This window comes from Pimephales promelas, chromosome 18 (assembly GCF_988280905.1).
Source record: "Pimephales promelas chromosome 18, fPimPro1.hap1.1, whole genome shotgun sequence".
NCBI lineage: Eukaryota > Metazoa > Chordata > Actinopteri > Cypriniformes > Leuciscidae > Pimephales > Pimephales promelas.
In genome coordinates, this window is record NC_142786.1 from 24,141,056 (window position 1) to 24,167,806 (window position 26,751).

General features: G+C 37.6%; 1 protein-coding gene across 6 annotated transcripts in view; it reads left to right on the forward strand.

Annotated features, from left to right (window-relative positions):
• The first annotated feature begins 146 nt into the window (after positions 1-146).
• The window catches only part of smap2 (small ArfGAP2), a 35,647-nt gene continuing 9,042 nt past the window's right edge, over positions 147-26,751 (forward strand). The window contains exons 1-11 of one of the 6 annotated variants that reach the window (XM_089123212.1): positions 147-728; positions 7,982-8,172; positions 17,949-18,082; positions 18,165-18,250; positions 18,343-18,421; positions 18,521-18,580; positions 19,766-19,841; positions 19,920-20,041; positions 20,159-20,330; positions 20,440-20,729; positions 22,493-23,356. In XM_089123212.1, coding sequence (XP_088979338.1) covers positions 8,034-8,172; positions 17,949-18,082; positions 18,165-18,250; positions 18,343-18,421; positions 18,521-18,580; positions 19,766-19,841; positions 19,920-20,041; positions 20,159-20,330; positions 20,440-20,729; positions 22,493-22,618 — 1,284 coding nt within the window. In that variant the 5' untranslated portion in view covers positions 147-728; positions 7,982-8,033 and the 3' untranslated portion in view covers positions 22,619-23,356. Of the gene's footprint in view, positions 729-2,907; positions 2,930-7,981; positions 8,175-17,948; positions 18,083-18,164; positions 18,251-18,342; positions 18,422-18,520; positions 18,581-19,765; positions 19,842-19,919; positions 20,042-20,158; positions 20,331-20,439; positions 20,730-22,492; positions 23,357-26,751 lie in introns of those variants that run through there. The other 5 variants (XM_089123215.1, XM_089123214.1, XM_089123213.1 and 2 more) reach the window with 5 other exon arrangements.

Sequence of the window (26,751 nt, forward strand, 5' to 3'; positions counted from 1 at the left end):
TTACTCAGAACCTTATAACATTATAGCATGTATAACATACAACCCTTAAAACATCTTCCCTGTGTGACGACGAACATGAATGGATGTTGATCAATGCAGTGTTTCTTTCGCCGCAGGGGGGCGCAATTTCACATTTTCTAGAAATTACACAAAGGGGTTGTAATTCACATCTCTGAACGGTGAACATCACGACCGCAATTGTCCTTCTGATGCTGGATTTAGTTTATATCTTTTAGATAGTATTTTTTTTTTCCCAGCACGTCTGTCGATCACCAGCAGACACAACAGAGACAGAGCGGTGACTCATGGGTAATACTGGAGTGTAACGTTAACTGTTAGCGCGTGAACGTGCTCGATGTGTCTGTGATACTGCGGGTTGAAAGTTGGGTCCACCAGCGAATGTACAGAGGGGAATATGGTGTTCTTATATGATCCGTGGTTCACAGCTTTTTCCTCTTCCTGGTAAGATTAGCGGAAGCCAGCAGCACTGTAGTGTTTTCTCTCTCTTCATCTACAGCAGCCTGTCAGAGATCCGCTTCCCGGTGTTTCATTAACGGGCACACATCTGAATATCTTCTCAGCGGCTTTGGACTATCACAGAGCAGTGAGATACTGATTTCTGAAGATGACGGGTAAATCAGTCAAAGACATTGACCGCTATCAGGCTGTTCTCACATCTCTTCTAGCATCAGAGGAAAACAAGTTTTGCGCTGATTGTCACGCGAAAGGTAAGGCTCATATTTCATATCGAACGATTCTTACTACGGTTTCCTATTTCTGCAGTTTGAAATTGAGTACAGTATGTTCAGTGTTTGTGTTTGAGTGTTTTGGATTAGGCCCTGTGTTTTTTTTTCCATTAGTTTGGTTGGTGTGTGTTGTTGTCCTATTCGTGAGCGAATCATTCTTATGAATCGGATCTGTTTGATGAATCAGTTGAACCGGTCTGGGATGCACGTTTTCTAAAATGATTTGTAACCCTATATCTTGGAAACCACTGGACCCAGTTTAGGTTTACAATGTTTTCAGGAAACATAGTGTACAACATGTATATTAAACATGAGTATGACTCAATTGTGTGTATCAACAAGCATACGAAACGAATTATTTTAGCTATATTATAATTGAATCATTAATAAGTCATTTTAAAGTAGATTAACCTATTTTTCTAACTTTTCTTGTCACCTTAGCCAGGTGTACAGTAAGTGAATGTTAGTGTTGTATAAATTAAATGCAGTTTCTAAATGACTTGAATGGATGCAACAGACTGAATTGGGACACCAATTATACCATTTTTAACAGAATTTAATTTTAATTATTTTAATTTTAATTTAATTTTAAAATTTAATTTTGTGGCCTTCTTAAAATGTGTTAAAGCGTATAATGGGCCACGTGATGGCGTAATCACGTACAGACATAAAACAACTGCTGAATCTGTTTAAAACTAGTTCTTTGAAATGAACTGTTTAAAAGAACCGATTTGCGCCAATGAATCAGACTTCCTTGTCATCCTTTAACAATAAAGCAGATCTATCCTTTACCCAGACAGCAGCATAGTGGTCTGGCCCACATCTGGTATGCGTTGTCGTTGAATACACATACCAGATGTGGCCCGGATCTGGGCAGACAATATGTTGCTATCTGGGTATCCTCTCCTATCATTTTGTCAACTACTGGGCTTTTATTTGGGAAGTTGGGAAGGGAAGTTCATTTGGAAAGACGTTTAATCCTTTGATTTTGACTGAGGGAGTAAGTAAGTCTATGTACACTTCAGGCAGGTCCATAGACCACAATGCAACATGATTGTGACGTTACTCTCATAGCAGATTCCAAGTGGTCAAGGGCTTAGGCTGTCCCCATTTCAACATTGCAAGGGTTCCGTGAGTTGTGGGCACTCGCAACATAAGCGATGACATACCTGCGTGAACGAAACCAAGGGAAGTTAGCAAGGGATGGTCATAAAAAAAGTTGCCTTAAACACAGCCAAAGTGTTCATGAAAAGGAAGTTGTGATTGTATTTTCTTCCCTATTGTGACGCACTGTATCTGTGAAACAGCTTCTGTGCACTGTGAAACAGCTTCTCGAAAAAAAAAACAAAATAAAAGTAGGGCGGGGCTTTGATTGGATGGTTGTGGTTTGCTCTTGCTGTGATCTCATGTGATTGTTCTTCTTTCAGATGATGTTGCAAATTAGAGGGGAAGTTATTTTGATTTAAGATTAGGAGGGCACATGAATAAAAAATCAAAATAATAAAAAAAAAGATTATGTGGACTGAATACAAATACTGCAATATTCCAGTTATTTTATTTATTTATTTTCTAAATAACCACCGTATTGATTTAGCCATGGGATAAAAGGTTCAATAAACAATGATAATGGCATCTTTGGCACAAAGATACCTTTGCTGTTGTGGTCAAATTTCTGTAACACTGAAAGTTGAAAGCTGGTGGACCCAACTAACACTGTAACACCGGGCAAATTATGCTGCGTCTTTGATTCTGCTGGTCAAACCCTTTATGTTGCCTGACTTCCCTGTTTGACCTCCAGCCCATAAGGGACACAGTTCTGCCCTTCTCCTTATTCTTAGAGACCGACGACTGCTATTGGTCAGATATAATCTGTTCCCGGCCCTCTCTGTCTCGTGTACTGAGCTTGAGGACACCCAAAACTTCTTGTGTCCTCTCAAACATATCCCAGTTGCATTATCTGAATGCTTCTCTACTTGCTTTGAATGTGTCAATTGTGTGTGTAACATGCATGTGTTCCCTTTTTGTTCCCTTTATCTATTGCACAAATACATGATGCAAGAGAAGAAGCTTGTGTAATAACCTGTTTTGGAAAAGAGAATGATCCCACAAGCAGTGAAAATCAGAGCGGAGAAATCCTTGCAGACAATCAAAACAAGGCCAACACTTATTTGCAGAACAATAAGGTAACAGTAACTCGCAGTGTCAAGGAAGGCTAACAGGTCATTCACATCACATGATGAGCCATTTCCACATAAATGTTTACAAATGTGATCTTTGCTTGCTCTCCCTGAAAAAGACAACAACAACAAACTGTTTTGTGTTGAAACTGGGAGAAATTGTGTTTTAGGTGGTCAACTGGCATCTGACTTTGACACATCGTGTGAAAGTTAGTCATTACAAATGGTTACAATTTATATTATGAACTTAATACTGTATTTCTGTAGCACTTTGCCTTTGATAGTGTGTGTGGACCTGAATTAAAGATTCAGAGAAGATAATTCGCAACTTGTGCTAAAGAGTTTATGTGTGGAAATAACACTAGCCTATTCTCTTTAGAGTCTAGAACAGAGCTTTCACTTGCATGAGAGATTGTTTGTTTTCTGGCTGTTTGTTCATAATAGGGAAGAGTGTATTGTTAAAGAGCGTCATGTGATGAGCATCAGGTTATTGTACCAATATATAATGCCCTGCCATGTGCTTTGAACCCAGGGTCCAACAGTATCCAATCTGCCAGTGACAGATGAATTGAGAAAGTCAAAGAAAAGACTCTAAATAGTTCTAAATAGACTCTAAATAGAAAGACTCTAAATAGTTCTTATTGGGCATGACATTGTGTTGTTTGCACTCGTTTCTTTTATTTAAATGCATTGTCCATGACAATTGGGTTATTTAGCTGTGTAACAAACATTGCAAGTCATTGTATCATTTGCAGTATTAACCTATACAAGAGTGAGATGAGCGTCTCTCAGTGAAACTGAACCTTGTAATCTAGCCTAGTTCCTGATGATTTTGTTTTTGGTAGCTTAAAGTGAGAACTGTTCCACACGCACCAAAGTTTGGAAAATGAATAGGTGTTGCAAACTTTGAGTCAACATTGGCCATTAACATTTCATTAATATGGTGAAATTAATGTCAATAAATGTCATTTAATGTACTGTTGTTCAGTATATCCTCCTGTCGTTCCAAACCCATTAGACTTTCGTTCATCTTCGGAACACAAATGAAGTCCTTTTTGATAAAATCTGAAAGCTTTCTATCCTTTCGAAATCAACTACTTTTCAAAAAGCTTCAAAAAGTTCAAATAATCCTGTTTAGTCAAAATTTTCTGAAGAGATTTTTGAATTTTGGCTTTTGTTCACATATTTCATAATCCAACGTAGTCACTTCTGGTGTTATGCAGCACGTTTGAGCTTTCGCATTCTTGCAACATGACATCATGTCATTTGCATAAACACATTATCTATACGCATTTTGAGCTATCTGCGTGTATACGTGTTTGTCTATGCCGTTAAATGTCTGAGTGATTCCGCGTGTATATACACGGCGTTAAATGTCTGAGCGAAATGAAGCAAAATGTAGATCTACATCTGGGGAGCGATATTATTTTTCCTAGGGGAAGACTCATAAATGGTATTAACCCCATTGACTGGTAGGTTTAGGGACAGGGTTGAGGTAGGTCATATATGCAGTAATGTAACGTTAAGTCAACGGCGTTCATAAACACGCTGAAAAACGATTATGCGTGTTGATATAGCATGCCAAAAATGGAAATACGAATTGGCGTACGCCATTTCATGAGATCAGTCTGGTTCTTGCGTGTCAAGCAGGTTCAGTTGAGCCTCTTTTTATATTCCCTGATCAAATTTTGTATGTGAAAACTTTGAGATTTAGAGTCGTATGGGTTTGGAACAACATGAGGGTGAGTAATTAATGAAAAAAAAAAATCATTGGGTGAACTATCCCTTTTAAAATACTGTACAAGTTTTGAGAGACCCCATTATTCTATTAACTTGAGGGAAAGAGTTTACTAAATCATTTGAGTGCAGTCAACTTATAAGGCTTTTCAGTGCACTGAGGTAAATGTTGGAAATGAAATGTTGCCATTTCTAGCAAGTTACATCTCTTATTTGGCATTTGTTTAGTGATCATTTTGGCTCCAGGTTGAATGTGTTCACTAATGCATTGATCAGACTTTAGAGATGGGCTAGACAAGCACACACAGAAATAGGCCCAGATATTGTGCTGTTGTGATAGGAAGCCACAATAACTCATCTAGAAACAGCTTTAGTAAAGTATAGATTTCCTTTGATGGTTTCCTTTGAAGCGTGTCACCTTAGCAACTTTGCACGATTGTAACTACCTGTTTCTTCCTGTTTTGGCTGAAGTCTGTAATTTAGTATTGAGTTGCAATCAGTGGCGGATCTATAGATTTTTTTTTTTTTTCCTGGTGTGGAAATGGGGTGGCATGAGGTTTCGGGAGGGGGGCCATGGACATTATTCATAATTTAAAATGCTACGGTTCTTAATTGAATGTGTTTTGTTCTCTAAGCTACATGGAGTGGGAGTTTAATCAGAGATGTAGCTGGGTTTTTGGATGGTGTGGGTCTTAATATGTGAATTGTGGACCCGTTTCTCTGTGTAATCACTATCAACAGTCTGTGTAGTAGTTTATACTTTAATTGTACTTTGTGAAAACGCTATTCTTGGGGTGTTTGGGGGTATGCTCCCCTGAAGATTAAAAAATAAATTAAAGCTGCAAGCAGCATTTATCGGTGTTCAAGCAGTTCAGGCCTTTAAGCACAAAAGCATTGAAAGGCATTCAATTTTATTTAACATGCATTTATGCACGGACATAATAGATGTAAAACACCATTTACAATCAATACATTACGCGATTATAGCGCCACCTATGATCCGATCCTCATAAAACTTTGCATGCTTCCTAACCATGTTAGGACACATATGCTCACCGATTTTTGTGAAGTTGTGACTTTTTGGGGGGGATTTAGGGGCTTTTGACTGAATTTTGCCACAGACCACTATCTAAATGAGCCTGTTACAGCCAACCAAATGCAAAATTTCAACTTTTTTTCGATAATTATTGATCTAGAGAGTCCAGAGAATAGGCCTAGACTGGTTTGGTCCCGATTGGGCAAAAAACCAGGGACTAGTTCGCAAAAGTGGGTTTTGGACAAAAACCGAAATAACAAATTTTTTTTTGCTCCAAATGGGATTAGAGTGGTGTAAAAACATTGAAGCTAAGTCAAACGGTCTAGGAGTTATGAGCAATTTAGTACTTTTGGCTGCTGTAGCGCCACCTATGGGCCAATCGGGGTCATACTTTGATAGCTCCTACCATCTGACAAAGTTTCACAGCTCCAGCCCTTACGGTTTGGGCTGCACGATGCGTTTTAGGGGATTTTTTCTTTCTTTCTAGCAAATACAATAGGTTTTCAGCACTTCGTGCTTGAACACCTAATAAATAAATAAAAAATTAAAATAAGAAATTAAATTAAATTAAATAAAAAATAAGACCCCTCAAATGATGTCTTCTAGTGAGTTTTGAGGAAATATGGACAGATTTAGTCATACAACATAAGGCATTTAGGTTATATCTGGATTGAAACTAGATTATAATGCAGAATTGTTGCAATGATAACCAAACATTTCCCTCTGATAAAGACTTTGGATTTATTATAATATAACATCATACAACAATTAACATTCTTATGTAAATTTGAATTCATAGTCTCTCTCTCACACACACATCCTCTCTCTCTCTCTCTCTAAACTGCTGATCACTTGAGGGCAAACACATTTGATATTCTTTTTTAGTCAATGTAGAATGTGTAACTTAAAAATAAACAGATTAGTGCTCCGACTCCAAATGAAAACCAATGCGATATGATGAATGTCCAAAAGAACCCGCAGACTGTTTTGAAATGGGGTTGGATAAATATGTTTTGCTTTTAAAACTCTGTGTGTGTGTGTGTGGGTGGGTGACAGTTGTACAGTAGGTTACAGTTTTATAAAAGTTTAGTGTGACAAAAGCACAATGTTGTGTTTTATTGCAAGTGTACACAAATACAAACACTGCAATTTGAATGATGTCTTAAGAACAAAATGACGGAGTATGTTTTTATCTGTCCACTGTTTAATCCTGCTCGTCTCTCTCTCTCTCTCTCTCTCTCTCTCTCTCTCTCTCTCTCTCTCTCTCTCTCTCTCTCTCTCTCTCTCTCTCTCTCTCTCTCTCTCTCTCTTCTCTCTCTCGTGCACGCGCACACACACATGCGTGTTCATACCAAACGCAAATAGAACTAAATTTATCGCTAATTAGAGGTTGTTTTTTTTACAGTGTGTTCTTCGTGTAAATTCGTGCACCAAACCGTGACGCCCTTACCATTTTGTTTCAATACGAATACATGTAACGTTCACACCCCTATTTGAAAGTAGTGGGCTACTTTTTACTTGTTGTGATTGAGTAGAATTTTGAATTTTAGTCATGTAGGGCTAACTGCAACATACAGTCAACCAGAGAGAAAATGGTCACATTGTTGATAACAGGTGTCCATACGAGTCAAATATGCAGTGCATGTGCATCCTCAGCTTATGACTGCTAGATATCTCAGTTAAAAAAAAAAATTAGATTGTCATAGATGCTGGGAAAGTGGATGCATGCCAATTTTGTGACCGCAGTAGTTTAAACACACACAGAGCTAGACTAACGTTAGACCCTTATCTGACCTGACGATCATAGAAAAATTCAATGAGACAACAAAGTTTAAGCGGATGTAAATAACGTAACAATGTGGTTGTTGCAGGGTTACCTGACAAACTTACCTCTAAATCAGCGATTTCTTTTTGAGAGTTTGGTGCGGGTCTCATTGGCCTTAAACGTGTAGGCTATGTACATAAAATAATGTAAAAAATGTAATCTTATTTATAAATGGCTGCAATCATGGGAATAGGAGCTATAATAATCTCTGGAGTTCAACTGATGCTGTCTTTTAACAATCCATTCATAAAGCTGCTGGAACTGTGCATGCCTCATTAAAGGGCTATTTCTTTATGTCCGTCATTGCTCAATACTTACACTTATCTGTTTCTCAGTGTGTGTCATCTATTTGGTTCTTTTTTGTCTATTAATTGCAGGTTGATTGTATGTGAGGGACAGGTTGTGTTGGAAATGGAAATCAGAGAACGGACTTGGTTTTACATGTGACCTTTTCTCCCAGAACACCTTGGTGTATATGAGGCTCATTTGCATTCTCTTGTTCTGCGGTTGTCATGGAGATATCACCGTGGAGGCTGGAGTGGATTGAGGATGTGATTCGGGAGGATATGATGACTGTCCTTTATAGACCTTCTCGGCCTCTCACCGAGGAGCCAATGTACTTCTGTTCCAACCCAGGCTCATTGGAAAAACGTGTGAGTTGCGGCATTTCTACAAAATATTACGTTGCTTCTTGCAGGTTTTGTGTCACTTTCAAAGTGTAACGTCCAGTGAATGTCGCTAAAAATACGTTCACTATAACACACGTTGTACATATTGTGGCAGTTCAGAAAATTAGTGTCCGGTGAGCGGCTCTAAAAGGTTACTGCTCTATTACATGTGACAATAACGTACCGCTAGAACTGCACTATTCTTGATACATGGAGGATATATATAGTCTGTGTGAATGAAAAAGGGTGAATAATGGTTGTAATGGAGTCTAATAAAAAAAAAAAAAAAACAGACACCATTTAAATATATTTACAAAGCCCCTTCTATGTGGGTTCTGATGATTTTTAAAAGGCTGTAGCAGATACTGTCTGAGCTGTACATGGTCTTGTGCTGGAAGCATCAATCTCCCGTTGTAATTGTAGTTTGATTTACCCAGTAGTTATTTCTAGAACATTAAGCCCATAAGGAATGAATGAAAGGATTTTATTCACATGGCTGCCACATGATGTGCTTCACTCAATTTAGATGCAGTTTTATAATGATGTAGCCTACTCTCTTGGGGAAAAAAATGGCTTAACACTTTTAACACTTTTAATTGTCCTAACCACAAATTATTAGTCAGGAAATTGGCAAAATGTAAGCAAGTGCACTACTTAAAGGGGTAGTTCACCTCAAAATGAAAATTCTGTCAGTATTTAGTACTCACCCTCATGTTGTTCTAACCCTGTAAGACTTTCGTTCATCTTTGGAACACAAATGAAGATATGTTTGATTAAATCTGAGATCTGTCTCAATCCTCCACAGGCTTCTAAGGGATCAAAAACTTGCCGGCCCAGAAAAGTTGTTAAAATAGTCCAAGTGACTACAGTGGGTCAAATTCAATCTTAAGTTTATCAAGCGACGAGAAAATTGTGTGCAAAAAAACAAACAAAAATAACGACTTTATTAAACTATTCATTTCCTTCTCTGTGGGCATTGAGATTGTGTAACGTAATTCACGTAGTGTAACTACACAGTGCTTCTGGGTTGTACATCACACGTAGGCTCACTATTGGCTGATGCTAGTAATGTGTGTGATACGTGTGACGTACAACCTATAGGTAAGTGCTGCGCAGTTACACTACGCTACTATTTAATCCATGTCTTTAACTTTTCTGGGCCGGCAAGTTTCAAAACTATCCTTATTTGTGTTCCGAAGATGAACGAAAGTCTTACGGGGTTGGAACAACATGAGGGTGAGTTTTCATTTTGGGGTGAACTATCCCTTTAAGCCATTGCTGTCTCAGGAAAAAAAAAAATAATCAAAGACAGATTTTTTTGAACATGGGAGTTGTGTGAGGATTGATGAATCACAAAGAAACACAAGTTGCATGGTAATGCTCCAGAGCGGTGTCTTCGAAAATCTGCTGAGGAATAATAAATGCATCTCTACTAGAGTGAAGCATAAGGGAGTGTCATTGTGTTGGGAGCCTTTTTAGCTGCTGGTATTTTTGTGCTACTTCACTGTAAAAAGACATTTAATGCTTTGGTGTGGAGGAGAAGACTGCAGAATGGCTTGCTTCCCACAATTGAAAAGTTATCTAAAGACAATTTGACCCCTATTGTGAATATTTGGTCTCATATTAAACTCAAATTCTAAAGACATTTTTCCAACTATCAACTGTGTGAAGCCACAACCATTGAGTGGAACAACACTGACTCTTTGTCTGCATGACCCACACGGCTTAAACATGTAAAGAAAACTAAGGGGAAGACTTTTCCACACTAAGTTTTCTACAGTATTTCTGCAATTCTTTCTAATTTCCTGACCAACAACATCTATTTTTTAATTGCCATTTAAAGTGGAAATGTCAGTGACTGTCTTCCTCAAAAAATCCTGGCAATTTTTTTTTTGTGATAGAAGAATTGTGTGATAGAAGAAAGTCCTATCTGAGGGTTACAAGGAAAATGTATCTTAAATTTGTTTTGTGAAGTGCCCTAATTATTAATGATGTGGCTTTTTATTTGCGACTTCTATTGAGCTTTTGGTTATTTGGTACAAAGGCAAACTGAAAATAGAAGTAGAAACCAAACTAGGCCGTTTTTGTTCACATTCTTTTCACTGTTTATGAAACACTATTGTTGTAATGTCTGGAAATTTAAATGTTATACATTCCAGGTGTCGAGGCGGCTTTGGAGATTAGCATGACAGTCAAAGTGTAGTCTTAATACCGATAATGGCGGGACACTGAAAGTTCATGCCTGCATAATTAAAAATAAGGCCTGTCTTTATGAATTTCAATCCTGAATAAACCAAAAAGTCCATCTGCTTTGAGGGGTGCCAGAGTCATTTCATATCCTCTGGATATTTTGGGGTGTGAGAAGCCCTGTAGCTTTCAGAAAAAAGAAACTGGTTGCCCAGCAGGCTAACAATCCCTCATCCGAGTTGGAGAAACCGACGCTTCGTCCGAAATCGAAATGAAACGATTGGTCATTTAAAAAATAAATACAAAAGTGTAAGTTTTAGCACACATGCTCGTTTTGCTCGACTCTCCTGTTCGAACTCGTTCATCAAAAAGAACGAATGACTCTTTTTTCGAGTCATTTCGTTCATTTCGTTTGTTGATCGATTTTGATGAACGAGTTCCAACAGTAGAGTCACGAACGCGCATCACAGAACAGAGCAAGGCGAGCATTTGTGCTTATAAAACTTAAACTTTTTATTTATTTTTTAAATGACCGATCGTTTCGCTAGATAAAACCCTTATTCATCTTCGGGTGTCGTGTAAAGCCCTTTGAAGCTGCACTGAAACTCTCATTTGGACCTTGAACCACTTGAATAGTATTAGAAAAACAGCAGGCGAAAAGATGACCTACTACTTCCGGCCAGATTCTGAAGTGTGCTTTCAATGGACACTTTACTGTCCCATGAGGCCACAGGGGAGGATTAATGAATGGCAGTGAAGAAACACAACTGAAATGTCATGTGACAATAATAAATTGGCTGATGCAGTACATCAGAATTTCATTAATTCATATTATATAGAACATACTTTTTTAATGGTAACAAAGTAAGTTCAAATTCAAATGTAGTGCCTACATAGACAGTGTGTGATTTTCCTCACAATGCTTTTCTCTGTGATCCAAAACTTGAGATTATTAAAGTGATACACAGGCAACTTTTTGAGCAGTGTTGCAGAGTGCTTGGTCACTTTCCCATTGAGAATGGGCAACAAATTCCTATCAGGATACTTTAGATCAGTTTTGGGACCTGTGTCTCTTCTGGTTGCCCAGCCCATTGATGATAACATTGCTTTATAGGAATAGTTCACTTTTAAATACACTTTTGCTGATAATTTACTCACCCCAATGTCATCCTAGATGTCCATGTCTTTCTTTCTTCAGTCGAAAATAAATTAAGGTTTTTGATGAAAACATTCCAGGATTTTTTGCACTTTACTGGTAACCAAACGGTTCAAGGTCCAAATGAGAGTTTCAGTGCATCTTTAAAGGGCTTTAAACGACACCCGATGATGAATAAGGGTCTTATCTAGCGAAACGATCGGTCATTTAAAAAATAAATAAAAAAGTTAAGTTTTATAAGCTCACATGCTCGCCTTGCTCGAATCTCCTGTTCGAACTCGTTCATCAAAATGAACAAATCTTTTTTCAAGTCATTTCGTTCATATCGTTTGTTGAATGTTCGAACAGGAGAGTCACGAACGCGCATCACAGAACAGAGCAAGTTGAGCATGTGTGCTTATAAAACTTAAACTTTTGTATTTATTTTTGAAATGACGCTTGATAAGACCCTTATTCATTGTCTGGTGTCATTTAAAGCCCTTTGAACAGTTTGCAGTTTGCACTGAAACGGTCATTTGGACCTTGAACCGTTTGAGTCGGTTCAAGTGAAGTGCACTGAAGTGCATTTATGGACAAAAATCCTGGAATGTTTTCATCAAAAACCTTTCTTTTTGACTGAAGAAAGAAAGACATGGGCATCTTGGATGACATGGGGGTGAGTAAATTATCAGCAAAAGCTTTTTTAAAACTGCTCCTTTTAAGGCATGCAATGTGTTGATCCATGTGGCGTCATGAGCAGGTTTGTCTGTATGTTTGGATACTGTTAAGAAAGGAATTTGAAATCAGGTCTGTACTGAACAAACAAGTTGCACTTTTTCAGTTCCGTACTTAAAGAGTGTGTGTGCATCTGTGTTTGTGTGTGTGTGTGGCCGTGTTTGTTCAGTACACATCATCTCACAGCAGGTCCGACCAAAGTCCATGTTTCTTTTCTGAGTTGGTCCGTCTAGTTGTTTGATTCAGGTACACTCGTATCTCTCTTTTGGCAGACTAGAATGCTTTCTGTCAGAGGAACACATTGTAGATCACAGCATGTTAATGTAACTTTAACAGCAACATTACGGCCCTGTAAATTTCCACAGAGATGGTAAACAAGGCTCCCCGTCAAGCTGGAGGGAAAGCTGCTCACTCTTTTATATAGATCAACAGTTGCCTGGAGTGTGCAGGGCTTTTTCTCTACCAGTAGCTCAGATCTGCCTACCCACAATGCCTCAGCTCAATATTATACATGTTCACTACATATTTTTACACACTAACTTTAAAAAGTTTCATGGGTTCAGTACATAAAGAAATTAATACTGATAATAATTTTTCAGCAAGGATGCATTAAATTGATCAGAAGTTACTTACATTTTCTTTCGAAAACATTTTTTTGCCAACCCCAAAGTTTTCATAAGTAATCTGTACATTATATATAATTTAAATGTATAAAATATGTATTAAACATATAAATATATGTTATTTTTTGTTGTAATGCATTTATATGGGATATCATTTTACATAGTATATCATTTATATAGTATTTATCCCATAAATAAATAAATAGTATAAAATGCTTTTACATTTATAAATATATAAACATATATATATTAAAATGTTTTTGATATTTTCACTCATTAACTTTATATTTTTATATTCATAAATATATACAAGTATAAAGTATTTTTATGATGCACAATATATTGGCCACTATATCAGTGATGGTTGATGTATGTTAATTTTTAATGTTATCGTTATTGAGCAGATAAGAACATTTGGCCAATATATTAAAGCCGATAAATAATGGTTTATTTTTTTTAAGCTGAGACACTTCAGATGCATGCTGTGATACAGTTAAGTGCAACATGTGCCGCGCAAGTGTCAAATTGCTTCATTTATATTATACTACTGTAACACTTCTGTAAAAGAATGTTGTGAATTTTGGTTGTATGCATGTGTTTTAGTACAATTATGGATCATATACAGTATATATATATATATATATATATATATATATATATATATATATATATATATGTGTGTGTGTGTGTGTGTGTGTGTGTGTGTGTGTGTGTGTGTGTGTGTCTATGTATATATGTATGTATACACATTTTTATCTCATATTTATCTTTATTGGCCGATATATCGGTTACCGGCTAAGATTTATCATTATCAACCAACATTTTCATATCAGTGCATCCTTAGTTGTGACAGTGGTCAGTTCAAGTAAATATTGATCCGTGACGCTCAATTCCACTTGAGTTGTTATTGATCCGTGACGCCCAATTCCACTTGACTGTTGTCTACCAAAAAATAAAAAAATAAATACCTTAAATTTTTATTTGCAAAGCATAAAATAACATGTACATGATCAACAACAACACAGCAAAACTCTCTTTTATTTTTCCTGGACCATCATGCCATCTTGTTTGTTTTTTCCCCAAAAGTGATTTCCCTCTTTTTCACACACACACACACACACACACACACACACACACACACATATACACACACACATATATATATATATATATAAATGGGATGTTTTTCCATTGTTTCAACATCTACCCGGGTTGGTGATGGCGTAGAGGATAAGACACATGCCTTTGGTGTGAGAGACCCGGGTTTGAATCCACTGGGAGACACCAATGTGTCCCTGAGCAAGACACTTAACCCCTAGTTGCTCCAGAGGCATGCGACCTCTGACATATTTAGCAATTGCAAGTTGCTTCTGATAAAAGCGTCAGCTAAATGAATAAATGTAAAAATAAATGTATAAAAACAGTGCAGGAGTCACTGACCGGGTTCAAATGCCTAAGTATGAGCATGGTGATTTTTGGCTTAGCAACAAGTAGGCTACCGCTAATAAACAGGTGGCTTGGCAATGGCGTGTGTCCTTTCTCCGGCTCTCACTGTTGCTTCTCTCTAATAGGTTAACAAGTGTGAACAGCATGTGTGAATCTCTCCGTCCTGTTCTGTATCTCTTTTGTGATTCACCCTGAAACCTGCCTGACTCCACATGACTGTTTATTACAGACTCACATGTTCTCCATCCCACATGCAAACACCCTCTCTCTCCCTGTGCCTGAGCTGACGTCCTCCAGTAATACCTCGCAAGCTGATTACCCCTTAGCCATGCGGAAACCGAGAGAGAGAGAGAGGAGGGATATTTGTAGGTGGGGGATGAATGAGTAATCTAAAGAGGCCTGCAGCACAGAAGAGCTCATGAAAATGGTGTTGTATACAGCTGCAGTGAATCAACGTGCATCCCGTTGGGAATATCCCTTTCCTCTGGCACGGGGCCATCTCACATTAGAGTCCATGCCAGATCTCAGATGTGAGTGTGACCGTGTGCATAGTGCAGAAGTGAACCGAAGCCCTGGTGCTCCATTAAGGGCCAAATCAACGCATTTATAGTTGAATAAATATTAGATTTCAGATTTCATGATTGAATTTAGGCTTTCTGCGCTTTTTTGGTACGAAGAAATATTTAAAGCAAACCAGGTTAGATGGTCTTGTCTAGCCTGGCCATTGATTTCCATATTTCTACGTTCGCCCACTTACACAGGAAAAGGGTTTTTAGGGGTGAGTGAATCTGAAATTGCTCAGATAATAATAGCACACTAAAATAAATAAATATGTAGTGTGAACACGTTTACTTGGTACTAATGTTCTTTTGAGTGAATCAAAACCATACAGCATGACCAGTGTAGTCTGACTCCTGAATGAATCGAGGTGATAAAAAGGCCTCGAGGTGATAGTATGTTACAATATTACAGTATTGCATGCATGGTATGCATTTGTTTCTATGTGAATGTATGGGTTTATGTGAACTAGGTAAGTTGAAATACAGTCTATGTAAAGACGTATGTACAAAGTATAAGAGAAGAGTCAAATTGTTTTGTATAAGTAAATGAAAAAATAGAGAAGAGTCAAATTGTTTTGTATAACTAAATGAAAAAATAGAGAAAGGGGTAGGACCTGAAGAGTTTGTAATGAGGGAAATTATTATTAAATTATTTTTAATTATTAAAAAAAATATTATTTTGAGTGTTTGAATGACTCAGAGTCTATTCTTTTGAGTGAATCAAGCTCATCTGTTATGACTACATAGTGTAACATATTTAGGACAACATGAACATAACTATGACAATGTGTAGATAAAAATACAGAATGTATTTTGTTAGTAGTATTCATGGATAAAGTATGTTACCAAAGTGTATGATGCTCACCTGCATTTTAAATTGTAATTTATTCCTGTGATTGCAAAACTGAATTTTCAGCATCATTACTTTAGTCTTCAGTCACATGATCCTTCAGAAATCATAATATGCTGATTATAGTGATCAATAAAATGTATTATTATCAATGCTGAAAATTGGAAAATGCATTTTTTTAATAGAAGAACAAAACATTATGGATTTTTTAATTTATAAAATTAATTTGTTAAATTATTTTACAATTCTCTTTCCAACTTGCCAAGATCCAATGCAAGGCAACTTTGTCAAATCCAGTCTCACCATCATCTGATAACTTAACCTAGTTATTTTCAGAAGTGCTTTTCAGTTGTTTGTGCAGTACGCATGAGACAGTCAGCGAGCGGCCCATGGGTGTGTCATCTGATGCTTACTCAAGGTTAGACTGTCAATTTTGTGTCGAATTAGATCCACTCAGATATATATAACCACAGCAGGTGCACTTTGCAAACAGCAGGTATGACCGTCCCACAATGCAGTGCACTTGTTCCAGAGGATCCTAAGCAATTTAGTGGAAATGTTGCCACAACAATCCTGTGACGTCACATCAGGAGAGCATCCAGAGCAATAACTTAATATGGTGCTGCCACCTAATGGCCAAAATTGGTATTGCTTCAACTACTTATTGCTTCAAATGTGCTTGTGCTCAGAGAGGAGACTGTCTTCGGCGTTGTCTTTGAAGCTTTGCCTGTGTCTCAACGGAGTATGGTTGCATAATGTGTTTGAAGTAGGAAAAGGGAAAAAATGGTGATAACTACACATATATGCACCTTCAGGCATGGTTCTTTGTTGCAGGTAGTGTGGGCTTTATCATGACTGAGTGCCTGTGTGTGTGATTTAAGAGTACAGATGCTGCAGGGGCTGGTGTGGGTGTGTGTTATCAGCGTTGTGCCAGCGTGTCCACATGACTGGCCAAACTGGATTAGTGATTGTGGTGTGTGAAGCTTGTTATTTTCTTTACTAATGCCAAGCAAGAGAATGTAAATATCACTCCGAGTCCTCAGCAGGAGCCCTCTCTATCTCTTGAAGCCTTCCGTCTGTGTTTGTCTGTCCATTCTCTTCTTCACTGACTCATTAAATTGCTTCAGCGAGGGTTGGGATGAATTCTGGTTTTAAGAATTGGCTCCATTTCAGTTCATGAGGTGGAATTTGAATTGAACTGTCCACACTCCACAGGAAGTTGAATTTTAATGACAGGAAGTGGAATTTGCTGCATTTTAAAGGATCATGAAATCTTGTATAACTTTATAAAAATGATATTAGCGTCAAAATTCCAATCCATTTCTACAATAATCCACAGGAAGTTGAATTTTAATGACGGGAAGAGGAATTTGCTGCATTTTAAAGCATAATGAGATTTTTTATAACTTTATAAAAATGAATATTAGTGTCAAAATTCCAATCCATTTCTGCAATAATACACAGGAAGTTGAATTTTAATGACAGGAAGAAAGAATTTCCTGCATTTTAAAGTATAATGAAATCTGTAATTATATAACTTTATTAAAAATGAATATTAACGTCAAATAGTTGTTCTACAATGATTATATACATAAAAATATGATTATAGTTATTCAATAAATATATTCACAAAAATTTGATCACCACCGCTGCATTTATTTGATAAAAAAAACTGTAATATTTATGTTTTAAACATTGTAATGTTTTAAACATTCAGTAATGTTTAATCTATTTGATCACATTCATGAAATTCTATTTTTACAGTTTTTCTGATTTGCTGTTCAAGGAACTTTTTTTTCTTATTATTTTTATCATCGATGTCAAAAGCAGTTGTGCTGATTAATATTTTTGTGGAAACTGATATTTTTTTTTTCTTTTTTTTTCATGAATAGAAGTTTTACGTTATGAATATTTACGTTATAAATGTTTTTACTCTTTATTGTCATTTTTGGTCAATTTTAATGCACTCTTTGTGAATAAAAGTATACATTTCTTTAAAAAAAAAATACTGCCTATATCATATATATATATATATATATATATATATATATTTTTTTTTTTTTAAATTATGAAATATATATATAAATGAAATAAATGTTGCCATTTCAATATTAATTATTAATACAATTTAATAGTCTTAGAATTAAAAAAAGGTAGATAAAACTGGTCCTAATTAAATATTTGATTTCTCTAATGTCTTTATTTTTATGTTTTGCCCATCAGGTCCCAGATGGGCATCCTGGAATCTTGGAATCTTCATTTGTATCCGCTGTGCGGGAATCCATCGGAATCTTGGCGTGCACATATCACGAGTTAAATCTGTAAATCTGGACCAGTGGACTCATGAGCAGATACAGGTAAGCTGTTTGGATCAAGGTTTCCAGTAGAAAGGGCATTGTTTCTTATTTGATCATGATCTATAGATGTGTTTGTGCTCAGTCTGTTCAGGAGATGGGGAACACCAAAGCTCGGCGACTATACGAGGCATTTTTACCAGAGTGCTTCCAGCGCCCAGAGACAGACCAGTATCCTTTAGCATGTCTGTGGAAAACGGTGCATGTATGTTTAAGATTATTCTTCCCTCGTGTTAAAAGTTTCCTTAAGCACCGCGATACAGAGCTGCTGAGATTTTTATCCGTGACAAATATGATAAGAAGAAATATATGGATAAATGCATTGATATCCAGTCCTTTAGGGTAAGTCCAGAGATTTTGATATTATACAATTCTCATTTTAGTTTTGTTGTTAGTTTGACTTTTGTAAAAGAATAAAGTTAATTTCCTTTCCATTTTCAGAAAGAAAAGAGTGAGACTGTAACGAAAGGGGCTCCTGTTGTTTTTGAAAAGATGAAGCTGGTGGGTTTCTGCAATTGAGCCGTTCTGTTTAAACGGTGGTTCTCAAACTTTTTTTACTTGAATGCTCGCCAATATTGGGTCTGGTATGTGTATATACAGTATATATATATATATATATATATATATGTACAACGTACAACTGCTCTAGACAAAGCAGCATTTTTTATTAATGGAAACAGGAAGTATTGATAAATTAAATTAAAACTGTGATTGAATGATCTGAGAAGTTTCAAGAACTATATGTTCCTCAATTAAAACAATAGTTTTTCAGTGATACCCATCTTGAGGTTTTCTTGGAAGTTTCCTGAGGCTCAGTAGTGGGTCCTGGCCCTCTGGTTGAGAACCACTAGTTTATAGACCTAAAACCCAGAAGAGAGTTAGCATTTTTAAACCTCTCAGCATTCTCTCAGGAATTTCTAATAGTTTTTAAAATAGCAGGTTTTGATTTTACAAGTACAAATGGGTCTTTGGCTAATATTAATTAAAGAGACTCTACGTCTTGTTCCAACCTTATATGCTCAAAAACAGAAAACATTGGCAAAACACTTTCATTATTATGAGGACATTAGAAATTCCTGATGAAGCCTTCTGGGTTGGCATGCATTGATGGACAATTAAACAACTTTGTTAAAGGGGTTCTATTATGGTCTTTTCCATAGTCTGAATTTAGTTTTTCATGTCTACTAAAATTGGTTTTCATGCTTGATAATTCAAAACACAATATTTTCTTCACAGTCTTTCAGTAACACGGTCTCTATTCAAGCCCCATCTTTCAAAAAGCACAGTGTGCTCTGATTGGTCAGCTGGATCAGTGTGTTGTGATTGGTCAAGTACTTTGAGCGTGTTTCAGAAATGTCCCTTACCATAAAAAAAAGCCTCTTACCATAACTGCAAATTTCAATACACCACTATTGTGACACTTGTCTATACCTTGGGCAGGAATTATTAAACTATATTATTTGTATATTCCCAAAAGAACACTCAAGACTACAATCGAGGTGTTTCAATGGCGATTGTGCTTTGTAACTTTGCAGACCTTGTTCATGTTCAACCAGCAACAATATACACAATAAATGAAAATGTAAAAAAGCATAATAGGACCCCTTTGAAATAACAAAACAATGTTTATTTATTTATTTTTTTTTCATTAAAGCACGGGCAAGACTTTGTTTGTTTTTCTTGCAGAAAAAAGACGAGCCACAGCAATTCAAAAACACTCCAAAGAAGCAGTCACAGTCTGTTAATGACTTGCTAGGGCTAGGTAACATGCTAAAATACACATCATACATATCGGTACAACCACAATATAGACCTTTGATGTTGAAACTCTTTTTTCCAGATGCCCTAGCTCCTCAAGCTCCTGTGTCCAATGGCAAACAGAGTACTGAAATTAGCCCCGCCCTTGACCTCTTCACCTCTCTGCCTGCTGCCGTCAGCAGCTCAAACTCCGCCAGGAGCACGGTAAAGACGTTCATTGAGTTTTCACTTCAGTCCTAATTTTGTTTTACTATCTTGAATGAATCTTTGGAGGGTAAACCAAATAGTTAAAGTGTTTTTTGTTTGTTTTTTCCACTGTAGTCTAACTCAGGGTCCATGCCCACTGGACGGGTAGCAGCGTCAGTGCCCGAAAACCTCAGCCTGTTCCTGGATCCCCCCACCAAAAGCGAGGACAGTGGAAAGAAGATGTCAAAGGACTCAATCTTGTCCCTGTACAGCAGTACAGCGCCACAAACAAACATGGCCGCTCATGGTGAGATTAGTTTCAGGATGAAGCCAAATTTTAAATTACTTACTCAAACTATGGCTCTTTTCTGTTGCTTTGTACTGTTTATGCATGTTTTTATATGGTTCTGTTTTAGCTGGCATGTACATGGGAGCAACCCAGATGGGCTATGTCCCTGCTGCAGGCTATGGCCAATACCAGGCCCTGGCTGCCCAGCAGGGCATGATGGGGCCTATGATGGCTCCACAGATGAATATAGTGGGACAGGCAGGTGTCATGCCGCCGACCGGAGTGCCAGCTGCTCCTCCATACATGGCAGGCGTGCAAGGGGGCATAATAGGAATGCAGAATGGGATGATGGGAAGCATGGCAGCAGTTCCTCAGCAGGCATATGGAGCCCAACAGATGCAGTGGAACATAAGCCAGGTAACAAGCGCTGGAATCACCATCACCATGCTGACTTGAAACTGAGCAAATGGTTCAGGCTTTTTTTCACACTGATAGACCAAATCATTTTAGGCACATTCATTTTTGAGTTTGTTTTGGGTTTGTTACTTCAAAAACACACAATAAAGGGATAGTGAACCAAAAAATCTGCCATCATTTACTCGCCCTCATGATGTTTCAAACCGGTATGACTTTCTTTCTTCCGTAGAACACAAAAGAATACATTTTTTTGAGAGAATGTACTGATTGTTTTTTTTTTCCCATTCAGATATCATGATTACACTGGAGCTTTCATGCTTAAAAAGAAACACATACACACAAAAAAAAATTCAGAACGACTCATGTGCTATATTTTAATCCTTCATATTTCAAATGATACATTTTGATTTGTTTCTCACACAAAACGGAGTTGTTTTTCACTGATAATGTTCTTCCAGTGATGATGTTTCTCATTCAAAGCAGTGGGAACTGCAGCGTTTGGATCACTGAGTTGAACTTGCAAACCGGATCGATTACATTTGTGAATGGATCATTGAGAGCAATTTTGTGAAGCAGATCAAAAACTGATTGAAAACATCTGACTCAAAAGATTTATTCACAAATTGAATATAGCAACACTGTTTTGTTTTTTTATTTATTATTATTTTTTATTATTTTTTACTTTTTTATAATAAATGCATACTTTTTTTCAGCAAGGATGCTTTAAAGATCAAACGTGACAGTAAATACATTTAAAATGTTACAAAAGTTTTCCATTTCAGATTGTTCCATTTCAAATCACAGGAATAAATGACATTTTTAAAAATATTACAATAGAAAACAGGCATTTTAAATTGTGATGATATTTCACAATATTATTGTTTTCAAATAAATACAGATTTGGCGAGCATAAGAGACTTCTTTCAAAAACATTTAGAAAATCTTACTGTCCCCATTCCCCAAACTTTAAGGGTTTCCACGCATTCTGGAAAACCTTGAAAACCTGTAAAATTGATAACAAACTCCTGCGAACTAACCTGTTCTGAACTGACCTGCCAGACCTTGTTCTATTACATTTTTATGGGTTTCTTTGACTTGACCTAATATTAGAATTTTTAAAATGTTCCAGTATTTTTTGTTATGATAAACACTGGTAACAAGAAACATTTGTCATTTTAAAGGGGTCCTACTATACCCTTTTCCAAAGTCTTGATTTTTTTTTTTTTTTGGGGTGTATTAGAATATGATTTCATGCTTGAATCTTAAAAAACACATTATTTTTCACATATTTTACATTATTACAGCTCCCATTCTGTCCTGAATGTGCTGTTTAGTCCCAGTTTAGATGAAGCTCCTCCTTCCAAAATACGAAATATGCTGTGATTGGTTAGCTAGCCCAGTGTGTTATGATTGGCAGCGCTTAGCATGTCTTAGCGATCTTTTTTACACACAAACAGCAACATTACACACAACTAAAGTTTATTATTATTATATTGATATATTACTTTATTCCTCACACAAAGTTGTCGTTTGGCTTCTGAAGATGCAGTCCCTATTAATTGTCCCTTTAGTCCCTATTAATTGAAACTGTATTGACAAAAATAACCAGTATAAATTTTCTCCTTTTGTCTTCCACTGGAAAAAAAAAAGCCCACAGGTTTGGAACGACATGAGGGAGAAACAAATGAAATCAACAAATGTACGTGCCATCGTTACTTTCTTTTAATTGCCCGTAAAAACAGTTTCTGCTGTCTCTCTCACAGATGACTCAACACATGGCAGGAGTGAATTTCTACAGTGCCAATAACGTGATGGGATACGGTCAGTCCATGGGTGGGGCGGCTGCTCCCGGTTCAAATCAAATGCTTGGGTCACACGTGTGGAAGTGATGACGCCATAAAGTGAGAGAGCGGGAGAGTGTTTCTGAATTGGGTGGGCTGGGTTGGCGCCACTACTGAAAGACAGAAGAAGGGGAACAGATTGTAGGAGCTCGAATGATACGATGATCGCAATCGAAGCAAAGTCTCTACCTCCCTCATTCTCAGAGCCAGATTTTCATGCTTGCCTTCAATCACATAATCAGAGAGAGAATGGAGGTTTCCTTCGCAAGGTTTGGTGCGTACGCTCCTCTCAGAATGTTACACGATCCACAGCTTTGATGTTCCTAAATGATGTGTTTGTGATACATCCGCTTGAGGATTTGATTTTCTATTCTCTCTTTTATTGGCCACCGTGATTTTGCCAAGTAAGACATGTTCCTGGATCATATTTTCTTGATCCTGGAACAACATTCCTGTCTGAAAATGTATGGTGTGTTCTCTTGGTTCCTTTGGTCCAGACTAAAAAAAGTCCTGGTTCGCTTAGTTCACTGGTCATTTTTAACACAGAACCCTAAAGAAACAAAACACCAAAAAACGGCTTTTATGACGTATATTTTGCAAAAGGAATTTGTCGAACTTCCAAAACAATGCTGTGTGCTAGGCTCTCGCTGTATGTGTTAACATATGATGGTATATGATGAAGCTGACAACTCGTGAAGAGCTTATAAAATGTGTAAAGGAGTCAAAACAGCGGCAGGAATCCCTCCCTGACACACACGACAAACTGTGATGGGCAAGAAAATACAGGTGTAGCGGCAAACAGTAACCGCTAAGAGGCTGAGTAGAGGGAATAAAAGGTGACGCGTTTCCACTGCAGATCCAAATGATTTATTGTAACATTGAAATGAACATGATGGATGATGACTAAAAAGTAAACCAAAAGTAATGAAATAGAACAAAACTAAAATGAAATGAAAACGGTCAACAGAAAGTGAGCGTCCCAGCTACTCACCCCCTTCCAACCTGCTAACCACACACAAACTCACAGGTAATATGCACCTACAACAAATGACGTAACAAACTGAAAAAACAAATTTCAAAATAAAAGACACCAACCTAAACCTGGCACCTACACTCCAGCCCCTGATTATTACACCCCAAAAATGTAATAATCACAACAATACACCACAATCACACAAACTGTACATCACTGCATAATTACTTACATAGAAATTGCTAAATCTTATTTCATGTGTGTAAATGTGTGCATGTGTAAATGTCCAATTCTTCAATGTGCAAACAGTGTCCATAATCAACTGAAATAAACATGTCAATCAAACAGTCTTTAGTCAAAGTCTTCAGTAAGTCATTTGAGAGCTCTCATAAGTCAATCAGTCAGTCAGTCGGTCAGAATAATTAAAAGTCCTCAGTTTCAAGAAGAAGGCAAACTTTAGTAATAGGTCTGGTCAAGCAAGAACTCTTGGTCTTGATTCTTACTTGACGTGTCAATCCCCTTTTATCCTGTGTGATCTGAGTAATCTTGCCCATAATCCATGAGCTCCTTGGTGCAGTATCATCCACTACAAGCACAACATCTCCCACTTGAAAATTGCGTTTCTTCACCAGCCACTTCTGGCGTTCTTGTAATTGAAGTAGATACTCCCCAATCCATCTCTTCCAAAATAGATCCGCCATGTATTGAATCTGTCGCCAACGTCGTCGTGAATACAGATCATCCCTTTCAAATAGTCCAGGTGGTAAAGACGGCTGTGTTTTCAAAAGGAGAAGATGGTTTGGAGTAAGGGCTTCCAAATCATTAACATCCAAAGATGCTCTGGATATTGGACGATTATTAAGGATTGATTCCACTTCACAAAGGAGTGTGTAAAGACCCTCCTCGTCTAAACTTTGTCCTCTAAGGATAGAATTTAAAATCTTTTTTACTGATCTTATAAGGCGTTCCCAAATTCCTCCAAAGTGCGAACCAGCCGGGGGATTAAAGTTCCACTTAACTCCCTTTTGAAGCAGAAAGGAATTGATCTGATTATGATTCCAGCCTTTTATAGCCTCCTGCAGTTCACGTTGAGCACCAACAAAGTTTGTACCATTGTCTGAACGGATCTCAATAACTTGTCCTCGACGTGCAGTAAATCTCCTTAATGCATGGATGAAAGAGTCCGTATCAAGTGAATTTGCTATTTCAAGGTGAACAGCTCTTACAGTCAAACATGTGAATATCACTCCATAACGTTTTACAACGCTCCTTCCCCGTTTTACTTCGAAGGGACCAAAGCAGTCCACTCCAACATGCGTAAATGGTGGTTTGTCAGGTGTGACTCTATCTTGGGGCAAATCTGCCATCTGCTGATGACCCGGGATTCCATGAAGACGTCTGCAGACCACACACTTGGACAAAATTCTTCTTATAGCCGTGCTAGCACCAGGGATCCAATATCTCTGCCGTAAATTAGCCAGCATATAATTCCGTCCACAATGTCCAATGTCATGATGAATTTGCCGCAGAATCAAATCTGAAATATGAAGATCCTTGGCCAGTATTACCGGATGCTTAACTTCTTCAGGCATCATAGCCTTGTCCAAACGCCCACCAACTCTGATGACATCGGAGTGAAGCACAGGGTTAAGTCTATAGAGTTCACTATTCCGTTTTACCAATCCATCTTTCCGTAAACTAGCCAGTTCCTCAGAATATCTCTTCCTTTGGCAAAGACGGATAATCTCCAATTCAGATCTTTCCAGCTCATCTGAAGACAACAGTTTTGCAGGCAAATTGGATCTGAATTTTTGCATCTCCTTTTTAACCACAATCTCTCGTTGCAATTTGTCCATATCAGAGTAAGCAGTCATCAACCTTTTCCTTTCCTTGCTGAGATCAATTAGAATATTCCTGAATCGTAGAATCCAAGCTACGCCTTTTTTTAATCGCATCCATGAAGAGTAATGATTAAAGTATGGCATAAAATCATACTCTTGTTGAACTTGTACAGTATTCACCAGAACACTCCCTTTCACTTCTGGGTCACAAGACAACATCACACCTACATCAATAGGATCCATGGGCCACAACTCTTGTGGTTGAACAAGAAATGGAGGACCAGAAATCCATATCTGGTTCTTTAAGAATGAATCAACCTGTAGACCTCTGGAGGCTAGATCAGCTGGATTATTTGAAGAATTCACATACCTCCATTGTCTGATTTCAGAAACACTACGAATTTCAGCAACTCGGTTGGCAACAAAGCATTTGAATCTAGAAGTCTCATTTTGGATGTATTTGAGGACAGAGGTGCTGTCGGTCCAAAATACAGAATCCTGAAGTTTTATCTTCAGCTCTCTCTTCCACAACCTGTCCATGCGACCAGCAAGTGTGGCAGCAGTGAGCTCCAGACGAGGGATAGTGATAGGTTTTAAAGGAGTCACTCTTGCTTTACTCATTAAAAGAAAGGAATGGGCACATTGTTGATCATTATGAAGTAGTAAATACGACACCATGCCATAACCCTGCTCACTGGCGTCCGAAAAGTGATGCAATTGAGCAGATATAACTTCTCCAAAGTTTTCAGGCTTTAAACACCTACAGACCTCAAATTTCTCCAATTCATGGAGTTTCTCCAACCAACTCGTCCATCGCTGAATGTACACTGTTGGAATAGTGCTGTCCCATCCAATTTTTTCTCGACACAGATCTTGAAGTATCATTTTTGCACGTAGAATCACAGGAGACAGAAAGCCAAGAGGATCATAGATGGAACTGATCATAGAAAGAATTCCTCTTCGAGTAAGCGGTCTATCCTTGATGGTCACCTTGAACTTGAAAACATCCGACTCAGCACACCACTGCACACCCAAAGCTCTTTCCAAAGGTAGCGTGTCATGTTCCAAATCCAAGTTCTTAACTTTCTTGTCTCTGTCTTCCTCAGGGATGGCATTTAACACAGTGCGGCTGTTACTTATCCATTTGGTTAATCGGAATCCACCTTTAGCACACATTTCTGTGAGCTTCTGGTACAATAGAACAGCTTCTGAATCTGTAGGCACGGATACAAGACAGTCGTCTACATAGAAGTTATTAAGGACAATATCAACGGTCTTGGCATCATACAAATTCTTGTGGTCCTCTGCACACTTTCTCAATGAATAGCTAGAGCAACTTGGAGATGACGTCGCTCCAAACAAATGCA